Source organism: Amblyraja radiata, chromosome 32 (assembly GCF_010909765.2).
Source record: "Amblyraja radiata isolate CabotCenter1 chromosome 32, sAmbRad1.1.pri, whole genome shotgun sequence".
Classification (NCBI taxonomy): domain Eukaryota; kingdom Metazoa; phylum Chordata; class Chondrichthyes; order Rajiformes; family Rajidae; genus Amblyraja; species Amblyraja radiata.
In genome coordinates this window covers 32972-60146 of record NC_045987.1, presented here as the reverse complement: position 1 = coordinate 60146, position 27175 = coordinate 32972, and the positions used below count along the sequence as shown (strand labels likewise).

The window sequence follows — 27175 nt, the reverse complement described above, 5'->3', positions numbered from 1 at the left end:
GGGTCTCCGTTGTCGTTGGGGCTGCAACGTGGAGCGGCCTCCAACAGGAACGACCTGGGGTTCCAGCTGCGGAGCTGCCGACTACTCACCGTCACGGGGCTGACCGAGTCCGGAGTGGGTGGAGCTGTGGTTGAGCACTGCTGCCACCCGACCTCCGGAGTTTCGGAGGCTGCAACTGCGGGTTTGGTGGACGGCGGCGTCGGGAGCCCGCGGGTCCCTGCTGGGAGACCGCTTTTCTGGGCTTCCGCAACGGCGACTTCTCCCGCCCGAGTTGCGGGGTTGAAGAGCACCTGAGCGGGGCCTTACATCACCGCCCCGCGCGGCTTGGAATGGCCGCGGGACTCTGCGAGCGCACGCCGGGGGCTCTAACACCAAGACCCGGTGTGCGACCTTGCATCACCCGGCGTGGCTTTAATGGCCGCGGGACAATCGCCATCGCCAGCCGGGGGCTTTGACTTTGACTGACATGGGGGGGAGAGTGCAGTGGAGAGATAAGTATTTTTTGCCTTCCATCACAACGATGTGATGGATGTTTGTGTAAACTGTGTTGTGTCTCGGGTCTTTTTGTTTTGTAATGTATGGCTGCAGAAACGACATTTCGTTTGGACCTCAAGGGGTCCAAATGACAATAAATTGAATCCTATCCTATCCTATCCTATTTCCACCCTTGGAAAACGGCTCTGACTGTCTACCCTATCTATACCTCTACTGAACTTTTTTTAGTCTCCACTCAGCCTCCGACATTCACGCATTCCTTGTATTGGCCTTGCTCTGTTCAACTGTGCAACACATGCTGTGGGGAGAACCCCTCAATCTGCTGGCAGTGGTGATGTCATTAGAGCAAGTCACCATTAGCCTGCCCATGGCTGGTGTCATGGTATCAGTGTGGCACCATTTGGTGTTGCCAGAGATTTATGATCAATGGTTACATGTGTGTTTATCAGTTGCATCATATTACTCCATATGGGCATACCCAATCACCTGAGATTAATGGATAGCCTTTACCATGGACGTGATGGGCAGCTCTTTCATCATTTTACTCTCATGAAAGAATTATCAAAATAACACATACTTCAAAACCCGCTGAGCATGACGCTCAAGGCCTTTACTGTGTCTTCAGACTTTTTGAATGAAACATAGGGGGAGAAATGTATCTTTGGTTCCCATTGCCAAAACCATCCCCTTACCTCCCACCTTCAGATCAATATGACCAAGATTCAGGAGGTACATGCAATTGGCAGTCTTTGGGATTATGCTAATTGCCTGAGATATCTCTTGATGTTTGAAATGACCAATTTATATCATAACATTAGGCAGCGCAGAGCTGATCATGAATGTGTTAATGTAGACATAGAATGTCATGCAGATGGTATTGTGCCACCCACTTTGTGACTTTCCATTGTTCTAACATCCAAATAATATTGTTTCCTTTACTTTAGAAACATAGAAACATAGAAAATAGGTGCAGGAGTAGGCCATGGCTGATCATCCAACTCAGTATCCCGTACCTGCCTTCTCTCCATACCCCCTGATCCCTTTAGCCATAAGGGCCACATCTAACTCCCTCTTAAATATAGCCAATGAACTGGCCTCAACTAACTTCTGTGGCAGAGAATTCCAGAGATTCACCACTCTCTGTGTGAAAAATGTTTTCCTCATCTCTGTCCTCACCCTTATCCTTAAACTGTGACCCCTTGTTCTGGACTTCCCCAACATCGGGAACAATCTTACTGCATCTAGCCTGTCCAACCCCTTAAGAATTTTGTACGATTCTAATAAGATCCCCCCTCAATCTTCTAAATTCTAGCGAGTACAAACCATGTCTATCCAGTCTTTCTTCATATGAAAGTCCTGACATCCCAATCAGTCTGGTGAACATTCTCTGTACTCCTTCTATGGCAAGAATGTCTTTCCTCAGATTAGGAGACCAAAACTGTACGCAAGACTCCAGGTGTGGTCTCACCAAGACCCGGTACAACTGCAGTAGAACCTCCCTGCTTCTATACTCAAATCCTTTTGCTATGAATGCTAACATACCATTCGCCTTCTTCACTGCCTGCTGCACCTGCATACCTACTTTTAATGACTGGTGTACCATGACACCCACGTCTCGTTGCATCTCCCCTTTTCCTAATCGGCCACCATTCAATAGTCTACTTTCCTGTTTTTGCCACCAAAGTGGATAACCTCACATTTACCCACATTATACTGCATCTGCCATGCATTTGCCCACTCACCCAGCCTATCCAAGTCACCTTGCAGCCTCCGAGCATCCTCCTCACAGCGAACACTGCCCCCCAGCTTTGTGTCATCCGCAAACTTGGAGATGTTGCATTCAATTCCCTCGTCCAAATCATTAATATATATCGTAAATAGCTGGGGTCCCTATCCACATCAATACTGAACCCCCAATACCGTGTGCTTTAAGTTTGTGTACTAATCTCTTATGTGGGACCTTGTCGAAAGCCTTCTGAAAGTCCAGATATAACACATCCACTGGTTCTCCCTTATAAACTCTACTAGTTATATCCTCGAAAAATTCTATAAGATTCGTCAGACATGATTTACCTTTCATAAATTCATGCTGACTTTGTCCAATGATTTCACCACTTTCCAAATGTGCTGCTATCCCATCTTTAATAACTGATTCTAGCAGTTTCCCCACTACCGACGTTAGACTAACATCTGTAATTCCCCGTTTTCTCTCTCCCTCCCTTTTTAAAAAGTGGGGTTACATTAGCTACCTTCCAATCCTCAGGAACAGAATCTAAAGAGTTTTGAAAAATTATCACTAATGCATCCACTATTTCTGGGGCTACTTCCTTAAGTACTCTGGGATGCAGCCTATCTGGCCCTGGGGATTTATCGGCCTTTAATCCATTCAATTTACCCAACACCACTTCCCGGCTAACCTGGATTTCACTCAGTTCCTCCATCTCATTTGACCCCCGGTCCCCTGCTATTTCCGGCAGATTATTTATGTCTTCCTTAGTGAAGACAGAACCAAAGTAGTTATTCAATTGGTCTGCCATGTCCTTGTTCCCCCATGATCAATTCACCTGTTTCTGACTGCAAGGGACCTACATTTGTTTTAACTAATCTTTTTCTCTTCACATATCTATAAAAGCTTTTGCAGTCAGTTTTTATGTTCCCTGCCAGTTTTCTTTCATAATCTATTTTCCCTTTCCTAATTAAGCCCTTTGTCCTCCTCTGCTGGACTGAATTTCTCCCAGTCCTCTGGTAGGCTGCTTTTTCTGGCTATTTGTTCATCTTTCGTTTTGATACTATCCCTGATTTCCCTTGTTATCCACGGTGCACTACCTTCCCTGATTTATTTTTTTGCCAAACTGGGATGAACAATTGTTGTAGTTCATCCATGCAGTCTTTAAATGCCTTCCATTGCACATCCATCGTCAACCCATTAAGAATCAATTGCCAGTCTATCTTGGCCAATTCACGTCTCATACCCTCAAAGTTACTTTTCTTTAAGTTCAGTACCCTTGTTTCTGAATTAACAATGTCACTCTCCATCCTAATGAAGAACTCAACAATATTATGGTCACTCTTGCCCAAGGGGCCACACACAACAAGACTGCTAACTAACCCTTCCTCATTACTCAATACCCAATCTAGAATAGCCTACTCTCTCGTTGGTTCCTCTACATGTTGGTTTAGAAAACTATCCCGCATACATTCCAAGAAATCCTCTTCCTCAGCACCCTTGCCAATTTGATTCACCCAATCTATATGTGGATTGAAGTCACCCATTATAACTGTTTTACCTTTGTTGCACGCATTTCTAATTTCCTGTTTGATGCCATCCCCAACTTCACTACTACTGTTAGGTGGCCTGTACACAACTCCCACTAGCGTTTTCTGCCCCTTAGTGTTTCGCAGCTCTACCCATATCGATTCCACATCCTCCAAGCTAATGTCCTTCCTTTCTATTGCGTTAATCTGCTCTCTAACCAGCAACGCTACCCCACCTCCTTTCCCTTTCTGTCTATCCCTCCTGAATATTGAATATCCCTGAATGTTCAGCTCCCAGCCTTGGTCACCCTGGAGCCATGTCTCCGTGATCCCAACTATATCATAGTCATTAATAGCTATCTGCACATTCAACTCATCCACCTTATTACGAATGCTCCTTGCATTGAGACACAAAGCCTTCAGGCTTGTTTTTACAACACTCTTACCCCTTATACAATTATGTTGAAAAGTTGCCCTTTTTGATTTTTGCCCTGGATTTGTCTGCCTGCCACTTTTACTTTTCACCTTGCTACTTATTGCTTCTACCCTCATTATACACCCCTCTGTCTCTACGCTCACACATTTAAGAAACCCTTTCCCTTTAACTCCATCCTCAACTATCCCATTTGACACCCCACCCCCCTTATTCAGTTTAAAACCACCCGTGTAGCAGTGGCAAACCTGCCTGCCAGAATGCTGGTCCCCCACCTGTTAAGATGCAACCCGTCCCTTTTGTACAGTTCCCCCTTACTCCAAAACAGATCCCAGTGATCTAAGAATCTAAATCCCTGCCCCGTGCACCAGTTCCTCAGCCACACATTCTGGTCCCGTATCTCCCTGTTCCTGCTCTCGCCAGCACGAGGAACTGGAAGCAAACCGGAGATAACAACCCTGGAGGTCCTGCCTTTCAGCATTTTTCCCGAGCTCTCTAAAGTCACTCTGCAGAATATTCATCCCCTTCTTTCCGACATCGTTTGTGCCGACATGCACTACCACTTCCGGATGTTCACCTTCGCCCTTGAGGATTTTCTGCACTCTGTCCGTGACATCCTGAATCCTGGCACCAGGAAGGCAGCACACCATCCTCGAATCCCGTCTGTTGCCGCAGAAACCCCTGTCCGTACCTCTCACAATGGAGTCCCCCACTACAATGGCATTGCCTGACTTTGGCCTTTTTGGTTTTGGCTCAACAGCCCTATTCGCATCGCAAGCCAGTCCGCCGCTCAGTGTAAAAACGTCTTCTGTCCTGACTTCTAAGTGGGTGAACCTGTTCACAAGAGGTACAACACCCGGGGACGTTTGCATTCCATGCTTCCTTCCCTTTCTCACCATCACCCACCTTCTCTCTTCCAGTACCTTAGGTGTAACAATCTTACTGTAGGACTTGTCGAGGAACGACTCCGTTTCTCGGACGAACCTGAGGTCATCCACTTGCTTCTCCAGTTCCCCAACACGGTCCTTCAGGAGCTCTACCTGGATGCACTTGTCACATTTGTAACAGCCAGAGGCACCAGCAGTGTCCTTAACCTCCCACATACTGCAAGCATCACACTGAATCAGCTTGCCTGACATCTCCTTCTTTCGTCTCTCCCTCTGCAGTGTTTTGCGTAACCTCTTCTCCGAAGACTCTCGAGCCAAAGACTCACACTTTACTCATAGGGCACTTCCCTCACAAGGCCGCTCCCTCACTACCATTCCCTAAGAGCAGTCTTGCTTAAATTGACTGATAAATTGCCTAATTTACCAATTTACAATCCAAATTCCTCAGTTTTCAACTGTTTTCCCCGCTTTGACACTTCTCTCCTCCCACGGGCTAGAGCCAATCAGTGTTTTCTCTTGCTAAACTTCTCCTGCTGTTGCTTCCAAATCTACAGCAGCTCTGAGTAAATCTGCCTGTGCTTTTTTTACAACTCTGAACACTTCTAGTAAATCTCCCCTAATTTTGAGCAATCTAATGTAAGGAGCCCCACCTCACAATGGTATCATCAACTCAATCACATGTGAACCACTGTCTCACTTGGAAGGACTGCTGGGCTTCCTGGAGGGAGGTGAGGGAGGAGGTATCGGAGTAGGTGTTACATCGTCTGCATTTGCAGGGGAAAGTACCTGGGGAGGGGGGTGAGGTAGAGGAGCAGGTGTTACATCACCTCCAGTTCCAGGTGAGACAGAGGTTCACGTGCACCTTCTCTAACCTCATCTGCTGAAATTGGTGTTCCCAATGTGGCTGCCTATATATCGATGAGACACCATTGCCAGAGTGAGGCCACATGCCAACTGGAGGAACCACCTCATATTGCAGTTTGGTAGCTTACAACCCAATAGTATGAACATTAAATTCTGCTGTTCAGCCAATCCATGCTTGTATCTTGCCTCAAATACCGTGGTCTCCTATCCTGTTTAACAACCTCAAATGCAGAAACATTAAAGGCTTTCTGAAAATCTAACAACATCCACTGACCCTCATTTGTCTATCTTGCTACTTATATCCTTAAAAACAGCAACAAATTTGTCTGCAAGGTTACCCTTTCACAAAACCATGCTGACTTTGGCCAATTTTATCATGTGTTTCCAAATACCCCAAAATCTCATCCTTAATAATGGACTCTTCCCTCCAACAGGAACATGCACCATTCCTTTAAAAGTATCCCACTTTCCAGACTTCCTTTGCCCATTTGCTATTTGACCTGTTGAGTATTCCCAGCATTGTCTTTTAAAAAGAAAATCAAATTACTTGCAAGTGGATAAGAAAAGTTTTACACATAAATGTCAGGTTCAATCCTGACCTCTGTCTGTGTTCTGTCTGTGTGGAGTTTGTACGTTCTTCTTGTGACTGCTCACATCCCAAAGCCTCTGGGTTGGTAACTGACAGCAGGTGGGTAACTGGTAGAGTTGTGAATTGATACAGCTTTTTCCTTCTGTGTAACTACATGATGAAAGCCACATTCTTTCCTTGACCCGATAACGCAGGCACACCCCTGGCACAAACACGTACCCTTAACACAAATGTTAGAAATAAATGTACTCTTACCCCCTCGGTTAATGTACAACCCTTTTTCCTGCTTCTCTTCCTTAATACTCTGGTTTAAGAGAAGGATTGCCTCCTCATAAAAACCTTTGTGGTAGCAGTGCACTGCAAAGTCATTGTAGGTGAGAAGGAGCTGCCTCTGAGTCTCCAGGTAGGTCTCGCTTTGCTTCATGTTGCTGACTTTATTTAAGACATGGAGGTAGTCATCAATGGCTGCATTAAAATTCTTGAGTCTTCTGAATACGGTCCCCCTGAAAATGTGGAGGAAAATTAAGACTAAGTGAAGGTACTAAAATGTAAAAGAATAAATAATCAACAATGAGTGTTCAGATTAACGTGGGATTGGGATTTGCAGGATCTTGTTCACTATTCTATGTTACAATAATTAATTGGGTCAGCACGGGCAAGATAGGCTAAAGGGCCTGTTTCCATGCTGTATGGCTCTAACTGAAGTCTTGAATATGCTCTGCTGGAAAATGTTGCTTGTGCCACATAGATATAGGCTTTGATTTGATGTCCATTAATTAACGATTCACTGTGGAATGGATCAGGAAGGGTGTGTGTGTGTGTGTGTGTGTGTGTGTGTGTGTGTGTGTGTGTGTGTACACCTGTGATTATGTGTGTATGTATATATACATATACTCAAAAAACATATATGTGTGTGTACCTGTGAGTGTGTGTGCATGTATATATACATATACTCAAAAAACATGTGTGTATGTATATATACATATACTCAAAAAACATATGTGTGTGTACCTGTGAGTATGTGTATATATAATAACAAACACTGAACTGTCTCTCATTTATCATATTGTTTACAGTGTACTGTGTTTACATATTCTGTAGTGCTGCAGCAAGTAAGAATGTCATTGTTCTATCTGGGGCAATATCACCGGTTGCTTCCTAATGTGGAGAACTTTTACACCCCTGATTCCCATTCCCTCACCCTGCTTCAAGTTGTGATGAGTTAGAAGAATGAAAGGTATCATTAATTATTAATAATTATTAAGCTGCAAGCACTGTGGGTTGTTCTTTACATGCAGAGAAACAGAGAATTGTAGAGGAGAAAAAAGATTTGAGAAAAAGGAATCTGAGCACACAATCATTCAATACCAGCTGACGGGATCAAAAGGTCAAATGAAGTGTCCGTCTTCATCTCTACAGAGGGGAAGGCAGTAGGGGTAAATTAAACATAGAAGGAAGCTAGACTTCAATTGTGCAGATGTTGCACAAAATCTGACTTTTGATTCCTCAACACAAGTTACATTAACTAGCTCTTGTGTATGAATTACAGCAGATGGTCGATTGAGTCAGTTAGAATCCCATCAGCTAAACGGGATTGAAATGGAGCAAAACTGTGTGAATCAAGAATGGAGGGGATATACATGATCAGGAGGATATTCAGCTTCTCAAACTCTGCCTCTCATCAGAATTGTGGCTGATCCATTCACCAACGACTAGCTCAGGGATGCCCTGGTGCGCCGAATGAACAAAAAGCTCAGTCTCAATCGATGTGCAGATTGCTCTGTCACTACTGCCCTTAATGAGAATTACAGATTTCCTTTACGTGAAAAATTGTTCCCTGATTTCCCTCCTTTAGTTGCAAGTGCAGAAGTCAAACGGTGGTAGTTTTTGAAGCATCCATCCTTTGTCCATGGTCACTGCTGTCGTGTTGCCAAGTAATGTAGCATTATATTACAATCACTAAGTGATACCTGCAAAAAAATGTGTTAGAGAAATAACACCCTTCAATCATTGGACATCATGACCCAAATCATCAACACCCATTAGACTAATCACATGGATAAAGCCACAGGAGGCTGCTTCACCAAAGTGGACACAGTAGTGCTTGACCTAAAAATTGTTAGTTAGTTGAAAGTGTCAAATTAGGACAAGAAAGCAAATTACAGTAATTGAAGGAAAATGGCTTTGCCTTCATCATAACATTTACAGTAGATTAAAATGATGTAGTTAATGCACATGTAAGCAGTGGATCATAGGGAAACTAATGATTTGGACGAGGGAATTGAATGCAACATCTCCAAGTTTGCGGATGACACTAAGCTGGGGGGCAGCATTAGCTGTGAGGAAGATGCTAGGAGGCTGCAAGGTGACTTGGATAGGCTGGATGAGTGGGCAAATGCATGGCAGGCAGTATAATGTGGATAAATGTGAGGTTATCCACTTTGGTGGCAAAAACAGGATAGCAGACTATTATCGAAATGGTGGCCGATTAGGAAAAGGGGAGATGCAACGAGACCTGGGTGTCATGGTACACCAGTCATTGAAAGTAGGCATGCAGGTGCAGCAGGCAGTGAAGAAAGCAAATGGTATGTTAGCATTCATAGCAAAAGGATTTGAGTATAGGAGCAGGGAGGTTCTACTGCAGTTGTACAGGGTCTTGGTGAGACCACACCTGGAGTATTGCGTACAGTTTTGGTCTCCAAATCTGAGGAAGGACATTATTGCCATAGAGGGAGTGCAGATAAGGTTCACCAGACTGATTCCTGGGATGTCAGGACTTTCATATGAAGAAAGACTGGATAGACTCAGCTTGTACTCGCTAGAATTTAGGAGATTGAGGGGGGGATCTTATAGAAACCTACAAAATTCTCAAGGGGTTGGACAGGCTAGATGCAGGAAGATTGTTCCCGATGTTGGGGAAGTCCAGGACAAGGGGTCACAGCTTAAGGATAGAGGGGAAATCCTTTAGGACCGAGATGAGAAAAACATTTTCCACACAGAGTGGTGAATCTCTGGAACTCTCTGCCACAGAAGGTAGTTGAGGCCAGTTCATTGGCTATATTTAAGAGGGAGTTAGATGTGGCCCTTGGGGCTAAAGGGATCAGGGGGTATGGAGAGAAGGCAGATACAGGATACCGAGTTGGATGATCAGCCATGATCATATTGAATGGCGGTGCAGGCTCGAAGGGCCGAATGGCCTACTCCTGCACCTATTTTCTATGTTTCTATGAAACATCAGTATTTTTATTTGTAACAGAAAATTAAATTAGGAAATAAATATTTCTCTTCAAGCCACTTAAATGCTTCACCTACTTGGTATTTATCTAATTGACCTCTTATGATGGATGCAATAGTCTATCGTTAAATCTGAGGAACTGTAGATGATGGTTTACCAAGGAAAGACACAAGATACTGGAGTAACTCAGCGGATCACACAGCATCTCTGGAAAACATAGATAGGTGACGTTTTGGGTCAGGACCCTTCTTCAGTTTAAACTTCAGCATGCAACAAATTATTTATGCTAGAAATAATGGCTTGACATAACCTGAACATTAACTCTGATGTCTCCTCTCCACTGCTAGAACTCTTGATCCTGTTTCAGACTTACAGCATCTGCAGCATTTGGATTTTATCTTATCTGTAGTTTGTTGACTTTACCTGAAGATGTTATAGCCAAGTTCAATGGGATTGTTGTTTATTGCCTGATTAATGCAATGGAGTGCACCATTCATATTCCCTTGCAGAGCCTTATTTACTGCACCAGCCTTAGCCTCTTCAGCTCTCTGCACCAGTGTCTGCATTAACGAAACAGCCTCTTGATGGGAGGGATCCATGGTCAGAGCACGACTGACATCCTGGTAACAACTAACTACCTGTTGATTAGACGGTGAGAAATAAAATGAACAAATATAGCACATGCCCCATGCTGAGAATCACCTCAGGAATTGGTTTGCTTTGGGAAACCCCTCCATTCATCTATCCTGCCTCCACATGGCTTCATATCCTTGGCAAGCAAAATAAATTAATCTTAAATGTTTAATAATTAATTGAGCTAATATCGGCGGCGCGACTCTCGTCTGCAGCGGCCTCTGCAGTCCGTCTGCGTTTTTATTATTTTATGTCTTATGTTTTTATGTAGTTTTTGTTATTTTTGTTGGGGTATGTGTGTGGGGGGGTGGGGGTGGTGTGGGGGTGTTGGGGGTAACTTTTAAATCTCTCCCTGCACGGGAGACCCGACCTTTTCTTTGTCGGGTCTCCGTTGTCATTGGGGCTGCAACGAGGAGCGGCCTCCAACAGGAAGACCGGGGGCTCTGGTGCCGATTACTCACCTCACCGTCGCGGAGCTGGCCGAGTCCAGAGCGGGTGGAGCTGTGGTGGACGCTGCTGCGGCCCGACCCCCGGAGATTCGGTGGCTGCAACTGCGGGTCTGGCGGACGGCGGCACCGGGAGCCCGCGGGTCCCTGGAGGGAGACCGCTTTTCGGGGCTTCCGCAACGGCGACTTCTCCCGCCCGAGTTGCGGGGTTGAAGAGCTCCTGGAGCGGGACCTTACATCACCGCCCCGCGCGGCTTGGAATGGCGGCGGGTCTCTGCGAGCGCACGCCGGGTGCTCTAACACCAAGACCCGGTGCGCGACCTTGCATTACCCGGCGTGGCTTTAATGGCCACGGGACAATCGCCATCGCCCGCCGGGGGCTTTGACTTTGACTCTGACATCGGGGGGGGGGGGGAGTGCAGTGGAGAGAGAAGTTTTTTTGGCCTTCCATCACAGCAATGTGATGGATGTTCATGTAAATCATGTTGTGTCTTGGGTCTATTTGTTTGTAATGTATGGCTGCAGAAACGGCATTTCGTTTGGACCTCAAGGGGTCCAAATGACAATAAATTGAATTGTATTGTATTGTATTGTATTGTATTGTATCAATTGCTTTATGTGAGAGAAAGCCACATTTCTACCAGTAACATGCCAGAGGCTGAGTCTTTGTGATTCTGAACTTAAAGAAAGGTAACTTTGAGGGTATGAGACGTGAATTGGCCAAGATAAACTGGCAATTGATTCTTAAAGGGTTGACGGTGGATATGCAATGGAAGGCATTTAAAGACTGCATGGATGAACTACAACAATTGTTCATCCCAGTTTGGCAAAATAATAAATCAGGGAAGGTAGTGCATTCGTGGATAACAAGGGAAATCAGGGATAGTATCAAAACAAAAGATGAAGCGTACAAATTAGCCAGAAAAAGCAGCCTACTGGAGGACTGGGAGAAATTCAGAGTCCAGCAGAGCAGGACAAAGAGCTTAATTAGGAAAGGGAAAATAGATTATGAAAGAAAACTGGCAGGGAACATTAAAACTGACTGCAAAAGTTTTTATAGATATGTGAAGAGGAAAAGATTAGTTAAAACAAATGTAGGTCCCTTGCAGTCAGAAACAGGCGAATTGATCATGGGGAACAAGGACATGGCAGACCAATTGAATAACTACTTTGGTTCTGTCTTCACTAAGGAAGACATAAATAATCTGCCGGAAATAGCAGGGGACCGGGGGTCAAATGAGATGGAGGAACTGAGTGAAATCCAGGTTAGCCAGGAAGTGGTGTTAGGTAAATTGAATGGATTAAAGGCCGATAAATCCCCAGGGCCAGATAGGCTGCATCCCAGAGTACTCAAGGAAGTAGCCGCAGAAATAGTGGATGCATTAGTGATTATTTTTCAAAACTCTTTAGATTCTGGAGTAGTTCCTGAGGATTGGAGGGTAGCTAATGTAACCCCACATTTTAAAAAGGGAGGGAGAGAGAAAACGGGGAATTACAGACCAGTTAGTCTAACATCGGTAGTGGGGAAACTGCTAGAGTCAGTTATTAAAGATGGGATAGCAGCACATTTGGAAAGTGGTGAAATCATAGGGCAAAGTCAGCATGGATTTATGAAAGGTAAATCATGTCTGACGAATATTATAGAATTTTTTTCGAGGATGTAACTAGTAGAGTGGATAAGGGAGAACCAGTGGATGTGTTATATCTGGACTTTCAGAAGGGTTTCGACAAGGTCCCACATAAGAGATTAGTACACAAACTTAAAGCACACGGTATTGGGGGTTCAGTATTGATGTGGATAGAGAACTGGCTGGCAGACAGGAAGCCAAGAGTAGGAGTAAACGGGTCCTTTTCACAATGGCAGGCAGTGACTAGTGGGATACCGCAAGGCTCAGTGCTGGGACCCCAGCTATTTACAATATATATTAATGATTTGAACGAGGGAATTGAATGCAACATCTCCAAGTTTGCGGATGACACGAAGCTGGGGGGCAGCGTTAGCTGTGAGGAGGATGCTCGGAGGCTGCAAGGTGACTTGGATAGGCTGGGCGAGTGGGCAAATGCATGGCAGATGCAGTATAATGTGGATAAATGTGAGGTTATCCACTTTGGTGGCAAAAACAGGAAAGTAGATTATTATCTGAATGGTGTCATGGTACACCAGTCATTGAAAGTAGGCATGCAGGTGCAGCAGGCAGTGAAGAAAGCAAATGGTATGTTAGCATTCATAGCAAAAGGATTTGAGTATAGGAGCAGGGAGATTCTACTGCAGTTGTACAGGGTCTTGGTGAGACCACACCTGGAGTATTGCAGACAGTTTTGGTCTCCTAATCTGAGAAAAGACATTCTTGCCATAGAGGGAGTGCAGAGAAGGTTCGCCAGACTGTTTCCTGGGATGTCAGGACTTTCATATGAAGAAAGACTGGATAGACTCGGCTTGTACGCGCTAGAATTTAGAAGATTGAGGGGGGGTCTTATAGAAACGTACAAAATCCTAAAGGGATTGGACAGGCTAGATGCAGGAAGATTGTTCCCGATGTTGTGGAAGTTCAGAACAAGGGGTCACAATTTAAGGATAAGGGGGAAATCTTTTAGGACCGAGATGAGAAAAACATTTTTCACACAGAGAGTGGTGAAGCTCTGGAATTCTCTGCCACAGAAGGTAGTTGAGGCCAGTTCATTGGCTATATTTAAGAGGGAGTTAGATGTGGCCCTTGTGGCTAAAGGGATCAGGGGGTATGGAGAGAAGGCAGGTACAGGATACTGAGTTGGATGATCAGCCATGATCATATTGAATGGTGGTGCAGGCTCGAAGGGCCGAATGGCCTACTCCTGCACCTATTTTCTATGTTTCTATTCACATCCCCAGAATCTTCCCCTGGCTGCATCAGGAATGTGATGGAATACCAATACTCACCCACGTTACTTCAACAAACCTGTGATTGACCTGTTTAATGAACACGGAAAATTAACCATCTTCAAGTTTCCCCTCAACTTGTACTTTATCCTGACTTGGAAAATACGCTCCATCTTTCAAAGTCGTTGTGTGTACATCTAGGAATGAGCTATCCAACACATGTTGCACGCTTTTTCACTAGATGGGACTGGAAATGGTAATGACAGCAGCAACTAGCAACTTCTCAATGCCAATAAATAGAGGGTTTTCAACAACACCCAGATGTCACAAGAGAAGAACAAAATCCCTATTCCATGCCATTTCATCTTCCTGCATTGCTCTCTATTTCCTTTGAATGTTACAGACCTTTTAAAGTTGTTGAACTTTTATTATTGGGAGATTGAGGAAAAAAAATTCAACGGTTAACATTCAAAATCTATATGAATTGGGGAATCCTACAGATGCTTGATATGAGTTTCAATGAAGTAACAGTAACCATCCAATCGCACAACTTATTTCTTTAGAGCAAAAAATTAAATGTTATAACCATAAAACACAAAGATATGAACCATGAAGAAGTAATGAGCTGTACTTACATTTGAAAAGTGGTCATGCAGTCTTGCTCGTAGGATGTAGAGCTCTGGATTAGAAGTTACAACCTCAAGTTGCTTGGTGACATATTGGAGGCAATCTTCAAGCCTTCCCAATGCGAGCAAGGTGGCAATGCTGGGAAACAATTTCCAACTTGCAATTAATAACATTTGCTGTGCTTGTTTTTTGGTCTACTTCAACACATGGCTAGCATTGAGCTTGGGAACTGTACTCATCGAGGTTTGTGGAGGACATTTAATCACAGTGTATCTTGTAGATTATTGAATGGTATTGCAGATGTGAATATCAATCTGCATCTGTTGATTTATGGATTTCTCTCCTGCAAATCAGTGGATATTGAAACGTGAAAGGTCGATGTACTTTGGCCAGCCAAAGTTATTGAGAGTTTTGGAATACCATCAATGCTACAGAACCTTATTGTGAACATTTTCTGTCTGAAGATTGGGACATATAAGATGAGGAGGACATTACAGAGAGAATATTGTGTGTTTGAGGCCACGTGTTCAATGGGAAAAACCTGCAATCTCCTCAAGGCAGGTAAGTTTGGACAGTAAGCATTCAGGAAGTGTGTGGTGTAGTCTGAACCTTGTTATACTGAAAGCTCAACACTGTACCTCTGTACACATGAAAATGATAAACTAAACTAGCCTGACCATGACAACAACATATTAACATACATTACAGCAATATCTTTGACTCTTAGCTGCCCTCTGAAGTAACCTAGCAAGCTACAGTATGTGAGTAAAAGGGTCTTGGCATCAAATTCTGACCTGCCAGCACTAACCACCAGCTTTCTGCTCCTGCCAAAGGCAAGTAGCAAATCATGTTCATAACTTCATGTCACAGGAGATGCATGAGGCCATTCGGCCCATCAAGTCTACGCCACCATTTAATCATGGCTGATCAATCTGTCCCTCTCAGTCTATTTTCCTGCCATCTCCCCATAACCCTTGACACCTGTACTAATCAAGAACCTGTCAATCTCCGCCTTAAAAAGACCCATTGACATGGCCTCCACAGCCGTCTGTGTCAATGAATTCCACAGATTCACCATGCTCTGACTAAAGAAATTCCTCCTCATTTCCTTTCTAAAGGTACATTCTTTTATTCTGAGTCCTCTAGTCCTTTATGTCTTCTGGTCCTAGACTCTCCCACCAGTGGAAACGTCCTCTTCACATCCACTCTATCCAGGCCTTTCACTATTCGGTAAGCTTCAATGAGGCCCCACCTCATCCTTTCAACTATAGTTCTGACTATCGTTGCTACTTACAGGAACGTGTTGAGAAATGACTACAATGTAATTCTCAAATATTAGTCTTTCATCTTTAGATACCTGCTCACCTTCACATTTTTCCATAATCTGCTGATCGCAATATGAATTAATATTTGTCTAGTTACAATAGTGTGCGGATATTCTAACTTTGGCATTAACAGTCATTTTAAAGCTGTGACAGTGATTCACGTTATTAGATTCATGGTGATAAAGCAGGTTGGTGTCTATGTCATGTCCATATGGAAATGACAGTAACATCATAATGGCTCGTATTTTGACCAGTTCTAGCTTGAATCAGGGCACTCTGACCATGTTCATGGAAAGGCGGTGAAGATGTGAATGGTAGGGCTCTGGGGAATGTTGTAGAGCAGAGGGACCTCAAAGTGCAGGTACATAGTTCCTTGAAGGTAGAGTCACATGTAGATAGGGTGGTCAAAAAGACTTTTGGCACATTGGCCTTCATCAGTCAGAGAATTGAGTATCAAGGTTGGGAGGTTATGTTGCAATTGTATAAGATGTTAGTGAGGCCGCATTTAGAATTTTGTGTTCAGTTCTGGGCATCGTGTTATAGCAAAAATGTTGTCAAGCTGGAAATGTTACAGAGAAGATTTATGAGGATGGTGCCAGGACTCGAGTGTCTGAGCTATAGGGAGAGGTTGAGTCAGCTGGGACTCTACTCCTTGGAGCGCAGGAGGACGAGGGGTGATTTTATAGAGGTGTATAAAATCATGAGAGGAATAGATCGGGTAGATGCACAGAGTCTCTTGCTCAGAGTTGTGGAATCAAGGACCAGAGGACATAGATTCAAGGTGAAGGGGAAAAGATTTAATAGGAATCTGAGGGGTAACTTTTTCACACAAAGGTGGTGGTTGTATGGAATGTGCTGCCAGATGAGATAGTTGAAGCAGGGACTATACAAATGTTTAAGAACAGGCAGATACATGGATTGGACAGGTTTGGAGGGATATGGGCCAAACACAGGCAGGTGGGACGAGTGTAGCAGGGAGATGTTAGGCCGTAGGGCCTGTTTCCACTCATTCCACTATATGACTGTATAATTAATCACCTGCGCATGTGGTAATGTTGATTTGCAGGTCTCAGTTCTGAAGCTAGTGCAAAGATTTCCAAGGCCTCGCCATACATGTTGACTTCAAACAGGTACTGACCCTAAAGAACAAAATCCCGTCACAGCTGGTTAGTGAACTTTGTACACAAAGTGGACAGAAAATTATGCATTTACTTCAGCGTTCCATGCCAATAATGACATTACAACAAAGACTTGCAAAGTTGATTGCAGCAGATTGTTTACGGGTAAAGGGACTTACAGAAAGTGAGAAGCTTTGAAACGTGTGGTAGTGAGAATTTAAGACATACATACTCCCGTTAGAATGAAGGGCAAGGCAGGTAAGGAACCCTGGATGATGAGAGAAAATGAGGGTCTGGTCAGGAAATAGAAGGACTCAGAGGCGGTGGAGGCCGGTTCTCTGGATACTTTCAAGAGAGAGCTAGATAGGGCTCTTAAAGATAGCAGAGTCGGGGGATATGTGGAGAAGGCAGGAACGGGGTACTGATTGGGAATGATCAGCCATGATCACATTGAATGGCGGTATTGGCTCAAAGGGCCGAATGGCCCACTCCTGCACCTATTGTCTATTGACATGTGTCAGGTATAGGCCATAGCAATTGTGTATCCCTGGAGGACTTTGGAGGGTTGTGGGGGAAGGTGATAGATCTGGAGATAAGATTATCGAAAATCCAAATGTATTCTATGTATATTAAAAGACAAAGGTAACTAGAGAGAAAATAATAGCCCTCAGAAACCTAAGTGGTCATCTATGTGTGGAACCACAGGAGATGGGCAAGGCCCTTGATGAATATTTCTCCTGGTTTTACCACCGAGAAAGATATGAAGAGATATCTGGGTGGCACGGTGGTGTTGCAGCAGGGTTGCTGCCTTAAAGCACTTGCAGCGCCGGAGACCCGGGTGCTGTCTGTACGGAGCTTGTACATTCTTCCTGTGACCGCGTGGGGTTTTTTTTCCAAGATCTTCAGTTTCCTCTCACATTCCAAAGATGTACAGGTTTGTAGGTTCATTGGCTTTGGTTTGAATACTTGGTATAAGTGTAAATTGTTCCTAGTGTGTGTAGGCTTGTGTTAATGTGGGGATTGCTGGTCGGTGCAGATTCAATATGCGTTAGGGTTAGGGTTAGGGTTCAATATGCCGAAGGGCCTGTTTCTGCGCTATATCTCTAAACTAAACTAAAACTGAACTGGGGAACTTTGGACAGTTAATGGCGATGTCTTGAGGACATTCCATATTGCAATTGAGGAAGTACTTAACGTTGTAAGACATGAAGGAAGATAAATCTCCTGGGCCTGATCAGATGTATCCAAGGACACCGTGGGAAGCTGGATAAGAAATTGCAGGAGCCTAGCTGAGATATATGAATCATCATTAGACAAGGGGGAGGTGCTGGAAGACTGGAGGGTGACTATTGTTTGTGCTTCTCTTTAAGAAGGGCTAAAAAGGAAAACCTGGGAACTGTAAGTTAGCCTAATATCTTTGGTAGGAAAGTTACTGGAGATGATTCTCAGAGAGAAGATATACATGCATTTAGATAGACAGAGGTTGATTATGCATAGTCAGATGGTTTTGTATGTGGGAGATTGTATTTCACAAATTTTATAATGTATTTTGAATAAGAAACCAAGAAAGCTGATATAGGCAGGGCTGTAGACATAGTCTATTTGCATTTCAGCAAGTGTTTTGATAAGTTTTCACATGTCTGGATTGCAAAGGATCCTGGGAGAGCTAGCCGACTGGATATGGAATTCATATCAGTGAAGAAAGTAAATGGCATGTTGACCTTCATAACAAGGAGAGTTGAGTATAGGAGCAAAGAGGTCCTTCTGCAGTTGTACAGGGCCCTCGTGAGACCACACCTGGTGTATTGTGTGCAGTTTTAGTCTCCAAATTTGAGGAAGGACATTTTTGCTATTGAGGGAGTGCAGCGTAGGTTCAAGAGGTTAATTCCTGGGATGGCGAGAATGTCATATGCTGAGAGAATGGAGCGGCTGGGCTTGTACACTCTGGAGTTTAGAAGGATGAGAGGGGATCTTATTGAAATATGTAAGACTATTAAGGGTTTGGACACATTAGAGGCAGAAAACATGTTCCCGATGTTGGGGGAGTCCATAACCAGGGACCACAATTTAAATATAAGTGGCAAGCCATTTAAGGGGGTATGTTATAGAATTCCATTAGGTCTTCCTCCAGCCTTGACTTTTCCAAGGAAAACAGCCCCAACCTCTCCAACCTGTTCATATAACTGAGGTTTCTGAGCCTAGGAATCATTCTTGCAAATCATGTCCTCAGACCCTCATTCACAAATTGTATAAAAATCAAAATCTTCTGGACGGACATTTTTAGAATAATATAATATCTATAGTTGTCAACAATCAATTGGATCCCAATTTAAAACTAATAATACTAGGAATATCAGAACAAAGCCTAACATTTACAGCAACCAAAGAAACTTTATCGACTATAGTATAATAACTGGGAAAAAATTAATATTAAAATTTTGGAAAGGTCCTATAACTCCCACAATTATAATGTGATTATGGAAATGTCGGAGACCTTACATTTGGAAAGAATCAGACTTGTCTTAATGTACAAACAAGAATTATTTATCAGAATATGGTCTCCACTCATTGACTACTTGAAGGGGCAGACTGGTTCGGCACAGGAACCTGACTGAAACTCAAATTAAAGATTAGATGAAAAGTTATAATTTATAATTTACGAACTTATCTCCAATGTTGTATTTTTAGTAAATTATTCCATTCTTCTTTATCATGCTTTTTCCTTTTTTTAATTTTTCTTATTTTCTATCTATATAAAAAAAAAACTAGAAGCAGAGTTAATATCAATCGATAATATTAGTAATGTAGGAATTATATACATGAAATGTTTTTACTATGATATGTACCTGCCTCTAATAAAAAGATTATAAAAAAAAGAAAAAAAAAGACCCTCCACATCCTTTTGATCATAAGGGCAGGAGTTGAACACAATAATTCAGTTGAAGCTGGGGCAGGACTGAATCCTAACATGTAGCACTGATTAGATTATACAGTGTGTTCAAAAAGTCCATTCAAATGAACACATCCATGCTCGCGTGATAGAATTTTCTTTCATCCTATTCCATCTAATTTTTACTCTAATTTAAACAGAGCATACATAAAAGAAAGATGAACATACTTGGATGTACAAGGTGTGGCCTATCTGGGTCACAACAGCATCATCTGAAGGGTCCAAGTTGCTGGCCAACCTGTGGTTGAGGACAGAAGACTGGAAATCGCCAAACAACAGATATGCCTCGGCCCTTCTCAGGTAAAACTCTTTCTGCAATGCAAGGCAATTAAAACACGATTTTCTTCAACCAATCAGTATTTTGCCAGACTTACAATGAATATTATATGTATTTAGTTTAGTTTATGGATACAGCATGGAAACAGGCTCTTCGGCCCACTGAGTATGTGTTGACCAGTGATCCCTGCACACTAGCACTATCCTACACACACTAGGGACAATTTACAATTTTACTGAAGCCAATTAACCTACAAACCTGCGCGTCTTCGGCGTGTGGGAGGAAACTGGAGCAGCTGGAGAAAACCCACAGTCACATTAATAACATATAAACTCCCTACAGACAGCATCCGTAATCAGGATGGAACCCGCGTCTCTGGCACTAAGGCAGCAACTCCACTGCTGTGTCACTCCGTGTATGTCAAATCAAAATAAGGAAAATACAGACAAATATATCTGTACTGCAGTTATTCATACAAGTCCATAACTCCAATGAAAAACTCATTGGTCGGGGCATTGAGTATAACAATTAGGAAGTCATGATGAAGCTTTACAAGACTTTGGTTAGGACACATTTGGAGTATTGCGTGCAGTTCTGGTCATCCCTTTACAGGAAGGATGTGAAGGCTTTGGAAAGGAGGTTTACCAGAGTGATGACTAGGCTAGGGACTATTAGCTACAGGGAGAGGTTGGAAAGAGCTGGATTGTTTTCTCTGTAATTCTGGAATTTGAGGGGAGATCTGATAGAAGCATATAAATTTATGAGAGGCATTGATAAGGTAGACAGTCTGAACCTTTGTCCTAGGAAGGAAATAACAAATACTAGAGGGCATAGCTTTAAGGTGAGAGCCTGGAAGGGGTGGTGGAGGAGGCAGCTAAAATCGTGGCATTTAGGAGGCTTTTAGATAGACACATGAAGGCACAGTTGGAGTATTGTGTCTAGTTTTGGTCACCCCGTTATAGGAGAGATGTTGTCATGCTGGAAAGTGTGCAGAGAAGATTTACGAGGATGTTGCCAGGACCTGAACTATAGGGAAAAGTTGGGCAAGCTAGGACTGTATTTCCTGGAGCATAGGAGGATGAGAGGTTCAGTTCAGAGGGAAATGGGCCAAATGTAAGCAGGTGGGTTAAGTGTAGATGGGGCACCTTTGCCGGCAGGGGCAAGCTGGGCCGAAGGGCCTGTTTGGGCTGCACGACTCTTTGACTCCGACTCCATGAACATGTTCTTTGTATTGCAATGAAGCCTGTGACCTTGGCTGCCACGGCACCAAGGAGAAACTAATCTTACCTGCTGAGGATCCAGAGTAAGGGCTTTATTGAATGAAATTACTGCTTCCTCCAAAAGATCCCTGTTCAGGAGAATCTTGCCTCGTTCATAGCTGTAGAAAAGATGTGAACAGTAAATCAATGTCTGAGATACAGGACCTTAACTATAGTGTGTGTATTTGTGTAAACTATATCACAGTACGGTGGTATTTGTAAGAACAGTGTTGATAGATGACCTGTACATAAAGAACGTGCAGAAAGGGAAGCCAGGTAAGTGCACCCGCTGAGTTTCTCCAGCAATTTTGTGTACCTAAGTGCTTCCCTCTGGTGGTCAGAAAAGAGCATTGTCGATTAGGACCTTTCCTCTTTAGTTTTGTTTAATTTAGAGATACTGGGTGGAAACAGGCCCTTCGGCCCACTGAGTCCGCACCAACCAGCGCTCTCCCGTACATTAACACTATCCTACACATTTAGGGACAATTTACATAGCATGCAACTTAGGGGAGGTTCTGACGGGGAGCAGCGAGTGGAATCAGGGGCTTTGACAATAGTCTGTATGCCTAGTGGTCATTAAACTTAAACTACTTGTTATTTCCACAACTTCATACATCTGGTGCTGTAAGGCAGCAACTCTACCACTGTGCTTTGTGACTCAGTTAGTTTCTCCATCTCCATTCTTTTTGTTAGTCACAATAAGTGACTTTTTGTTAGTCACAATAGTCGGGATCACGGAGACATGGCTCCAGGGTGACCAAGGCTGGGAGCTGAACATCCAGGGATATTCAATATTCAGGAGGGATAGAGAGAAAGGAAAAGGTGGTGGAGTAGCGTTGCTGGTTAGAGAGGAGATTAACGCAGTGGAAAGGAAGGACATTAGCTTGGAGGATGTGGAATCGGTATGGGTAGAACTGCGAAACACTAAGGGGCAGAAAACGCTGCTGGGTGTTGTGTACAGGCCACCTAGCAGTAGTAGTGAAGTTGGGGATGGCATCAAACAGGAAATTAGAAATGCGTGCAACAAAGGCAAAACAGTTATAATGGGTGACTTCAATCTACATATAGATTGGGTGAATCAAATTGGCAGGGGTGCTGAGGAAGAGGATTTCTTGGAATGTATGCGGGATAGTTATCTAAACCAACATGTAGAGGAACCAACGAGAGAGCAGGCTATTCTAGACTGGGTATTGAGTAATGAGGAAGGGTTAGTTAGCAGTCTTGTTGTGCGTGCCCCCTTGGGCAAGAGTGACCATAATATGGTTGAGTTCTTCATTAGGATGGAGAGTGACATTGTTAATTCAGAAACAACGGTTCTGAACTTAAAGAAAAGTAACTTTGAGGGTATGAGACGTGAATTGGCCAAGATTGACTGGCAATTAGTTCTAAAGGGGTTGACGGTGGATACGCAATGGAAGGTATTTAAAGACTGCATGGATGAACTACAAAAATGATTCATCCCAGTTTGCCAAAAGAATAAATCAGGGAAGGTAGTGCATCCGTGGATAACAAGGGAAATCAGGGATGGTATCAAAGCAAAAGATGATGCGTACAAATTAGCCAGAAAAAGCAGCATACCAGAGGACTGGGAGAAATTCAGAGACCAGCAGAGGAGGACAAAGGGCTTAATTAGGAAAGGGAAAATAGATTATGAAAGAAAACTGGCAGGGAACATAAAAACTGACTGCAAAAGTTTTTATAGATATGTGAAGAGAAAGAGATTAGTTAAAACAAATGTAGGTCCCTTGCAGTCAGAAACAGGTGAGTTGATCATGGGGAACAAGGATATGGCGGACCAATTGAATAACTACTTTGGTTCCGTCTTCACTAAGGAAGACATAAATAATCTGCCGGAAATAGCAGGGGACCGCGGGTCAAAGGAAATAGAGGAACTGAGTGAAATCCAGGTTAGTCGGGAAGTGGTGTTGGGTAAATTGAATGGATTAAAGGCCGATAAATCACCAGGGCCAGATAGGCTGCATCCCAGAGTACTTAAGGAAGTAGCTCCAGAAATAGTGGATGCATTAGTGATAATTTTTCAAAACTCTTTAGATTCTGGAGTAGTTCCTGAGGATTGGAGGGTAGCAAACGTAACCCCACTTTTTAAGAAGTGAGGGAGAGAGAAAACGGGGAATTACAGACCAGTTAGTCTAACATCGGTAGTGGGGAAACTGCTAGAGTCAGTTATTAAAGATGGGATAGCAGCACATTTGGAAAGTGGTGAAATCATTGGACAAAGTCAGCATGGATTTACAAAAGGTAAATCATGTCTGACGAATCTTATAGAATTTTTCGAGGATGTAACTAGTAGAGTGGATAGGGGAGAACCAGTGGATGTGTTGTATCTGGACTTTCAGAAGGCTTTCGACAAGGTCCCACATAAGAGATTAGTATACAAACTTAAAGCACACAGTATTGGGGGTTCAGTATTGATGTGGATAGAGAACTGGCTGGCAAACAGGAAGCAAACAGTAGGAGTAAATGGGTCCTTTGCACAATGGCAGGCAGTGACTAGTGGGGTACCGCAAGGCTCAGTGCTGGGACCCCAGCTATTTACAATTTATATTAATGATCTGGATGAGGGAATTGAAGGCAACATCTCCAAGTTTGCGGATGACACTAAGCTGGGGGGCAGTGTTAGCTGTGAGGAGGATGCTAGGAGACTGCAAGGTGACTTGGATAGGCTGGGTGAGTGGGCAAATGTTTGGCAGATGCAGTATAATGTGGATAAATGTGAGGTTATCCACTTTGGTGGCAAAAACAGGAAAGCAGACTATTATCTAAATGGTGGCCGATTAGGAAAAGGGGAGATGCAGCGAGACCTGGGTGTCATGGTACATCAGTCATTGAAAGTAGGCATGCAGGTGCAGCAGGCAGTGAAGAAAGCGAATGGTATGTTAGCTTTCATAGCAAAAGGATTTGAGTATAGGAGCAGGGAGGTTCTACTGTAGTTGTACAGGGTCTTGGTGAGACCACACCTGGAGTATTGCGTACAGTTTTGGTCTCCAAATCTGAGGAAGGACATTATAGCCATAGAGGGAGTGCAGAGAAGGTTCACCAGACTGATTCCTGGGATGTCAGGACTTTTATATGAAGAAAGACTGGATAGACTTGGCTTATACTCGCTAGAATTTAGGAGATTGAGAGGGGATCTTATAGAAACGTACACAATTCTTATGGGGTTGGACAGGCTAGATGCAGGAAGATTGTTCCCGATGTTGGGGAAGTCCAGGACAAGGGGTCACAGCTTAAGGATAAGGGGGAAATCCTTTAGGACCGAGATGAGAAGAAACCTTTTCACACAGAGAGTGGTGAATCTCTGGAACTCTCTGCCACAGAGGGTAGTTGAGGCCAGTTCATTGGCTATATTTAAGAGGGAGTTAGATGTGGCCCTTGTGGCTAAAGGGATCAGGGGGTATGGAGAGAAGGCAGGTACGGGACACTGAGTTGGATGATCAGCCATGATCATATTGAATGGCGGTGCAGGCTCGAAGGGCCAAATGGCCTACTCCTGCACCTATTTTCTATGTATCTATGTATCTATGTAATAACATACTGTTGATGTACCATGCTCTCTGAACTAGAGATCGCTCTTCTTCACTGAAACTCTAAAATGTGACCCATATAAATCAATGCCATAGCAATAATATTTTATATTTGCTCGGCGATCATATCACTGATTACAGTGATGACCAAACAAATTTATTTTACAAGTCTAAAGCCTTCTCTTACAGCACCCATGTCTGCTGTTATACTCACTGTTCTTTAGCCCGATCATTTATAATGTCCGACATAACATAATTTCTCTTCTCTATGGTGTCCAGAGAAAAAATCTTACTGGATCCAAATAGATTTTGTCGTGATTTCTCTGTGGCCGCAGCCAGTTGTTCTTCAGATAAAGCTGTGGGAAACACTCCTGCTTCCAACATGATTGTATCCTATAGAAAGAGAACATTGAATCATCAAGAGCCTTTGCCAGCCGTGTGTAATGGACCATCCAGAGGGCAATCTTGAGTCATTGAAACAATTGAGAAAGGTTTTTTTGTGTACAATGTTGCAGACCAGGGCAATGCAGGGTTGGATTGTGCTATGAAAGAGGAAGGATTTGTATTGATTGTTACTTTTCAATAAATCACCTGGCAATTATGACATTGGAAAAGTAAAGACTTCCATTGGCATTAAAATATAAATGGATTCCCAAAGTTGAAGTGCAGCATTGTGTGTAGCTGCCCATGGGAATGTAGTGCATGGGCCTTGTCTAGTAGGTAGTCACTTGCCATCACCTGCTGCTGCCTGGGTTTACCCAAACTAATATACACACATCCTCCCCCCACTCTACAGGGCCTGAAATAAAATGAATGGAAAATGCTGGAATGCAGGTCAGGTCAGCATTTCTGAGAAAATAAATAGTCAACATTTCACATCAGAGTTAGAGAATGAGGGGGAGGGGAGGGGAGGGGGGGGGGGAGGGAGGGAGGGGGGGGGGGGATTATCTCTGATATGGTGAAACTAAATGAGGTAATGTGATAAACTGAAAAATAAATTTAATCTAAAAAAATCATTTAGAGGTTTTTGTTTATCCCCTCTTACCTCAACCAAGTTTTGGCACTGATCCTCTTCCCTCTTTTCCTCCTTCTTGGGTTCCTCCATGATTCTATGGGTCTTCTAGATTCTTTGTAACTTGCCGTTCATTGCAAGGATGGTGTGCATATCTTGTAATTAAACCTTGACCATTTAAAAAAAAAGAATTCTAAATTTCCTTTGTTGATGTGTCAATGTGTTCATGAAGTCACTCCTAACGGCTTGGGCCTTCAATCAAAGACCGTGCATTCCTGTTCTGGATTATCCCACAAGTGGAAATTCCGTCAATCACCCAAGTTTATATATTTTTCAGCAACACCCTCTCATTAGAATTAACCCTAACGCTTCTGAGGTTGTGAATTCAACACAAACAAAGGTATTTTCAAAATGGCGGGGGTGGGGGGTGAGAGGAGAGGCAGAATCTAGCGTGGCGGCCAACAGGCTGATACAGCAGCTTACTAGAGTTTTCCCTGCCCCTCCTCTCTCCCAGCTTTCTCCCCACCACCACAATTAACCCGAAAAAAGGTCCCGACCCGAACGTCCCCTGACCCAAGGGTGGGGTCTGAACGCTGACATTTCTCGGCGACAACGTAATGCGCGGAACGTTTTTAATAAATCACACCCTTTACCCACCTACACTTTTGAGCGGGTGTAGAACTGACCACAGCGACCATAGACTTGCCGCCGCCGCCAACTTCCGTGTCGACTTGTATCCGTCCTGTTGCTATGGGTAACACGCGTCATGTTGCTATGGGTAACACGCGTCATGTTGCTATGGGTAACACGCGTCCTGTTGCTATGGGTAACACGCGTCCTGTTGCTATGAGTAACACGCGTCATGTTGCTATGTGTAACACGCGTCATGTTGCTATGGGGAATCGTCGTCCTGTGGCTATGGGTAACACGCGTCATGTTGCTATGGGGAGCCGGCGTCCTGTTGCTATGGGTAACACGCGTCATGTTGCTATGGGGAACCGGCGGCCTGTTGCTCTTGGTGACCTGTTGCTATCGGCAACCAGCATTCAGGAATCAGGATGGCCAATGCAAAAAAAAAAAGACACAGAGTGCTGGAGTAACTCAGCGGGTCAGGCAGCAACTGTGGAGAACATGGATAGGTGACGTTTCACAGAGTGCTGGAGTAACTCAGCGGGTCAGGCAGCAACTGTGGAGAACATGGATAGGTGACCTTCAGTCGTATGGTCATAAGGTCATATGTAATAGGAGTAGAATTAGGCCATTCGGCCCATCAAGTCCTTTCCGCCATTCAATCATGGCTGATCTATCTCCCTCCTAACCCCATTCAGGTGATACAGGTGATGGGGTGAGTGGTAGATGGGTGGATTA

General features: G+C 43.8%; 1 protein-coding gene across 3 annotated transcripts in view; it reads right to left on the bottom strand.

Annotated features, from left to right (window-relative positions):
* The window catches only part of ttc16 (tetratricopeptide repeat domain 16), a 30330-nt gene extending 3443 nt beyond the window's left edge, over positions 1–26887 (bottom strand). The window contains exons 1-9 of one of the 3 annotated variants that reach the window (XM_033049359.1): positions 26465–26887; positions 25841–25975; positions 25010–25188; positions 21279–21369; positions 19883–20026; positions 16685–16785; positions 14330–14459; positions 10182–10396; positions 6779–7026 (exon numbers count right to left, since the gene is read on the bottom strand). In XM_033049359.1, the coding sequence (XP_032905250.1) occupies positions 6779–7026; positions 10182–10396; positions 14330–14459; positions 16685–16785; positions 19883–20026; positions 21279–21369; positions 25010–25188; positions 25841–25900 (1168 nt within the window). In that variant the 5' untranslated portion in view covers positions 25901–25975; positions 26465–26887. Of the gene's footprint in view, positions 1–6778; positions 7027–10181; positions 10397–14329; positions 14460–16684; positions 16786–19882; positions 20027–21278; positions 21370–25009; positions 25189–25840; positions 26244–26464 lie in introns of those variants that run through there. The other 2 variants (XM_033049361.1, XM_033049360.1) reach the window with 2 other exon arrangements.
* Positions 26888–27175: the final 288 nt, after the last annotated feature.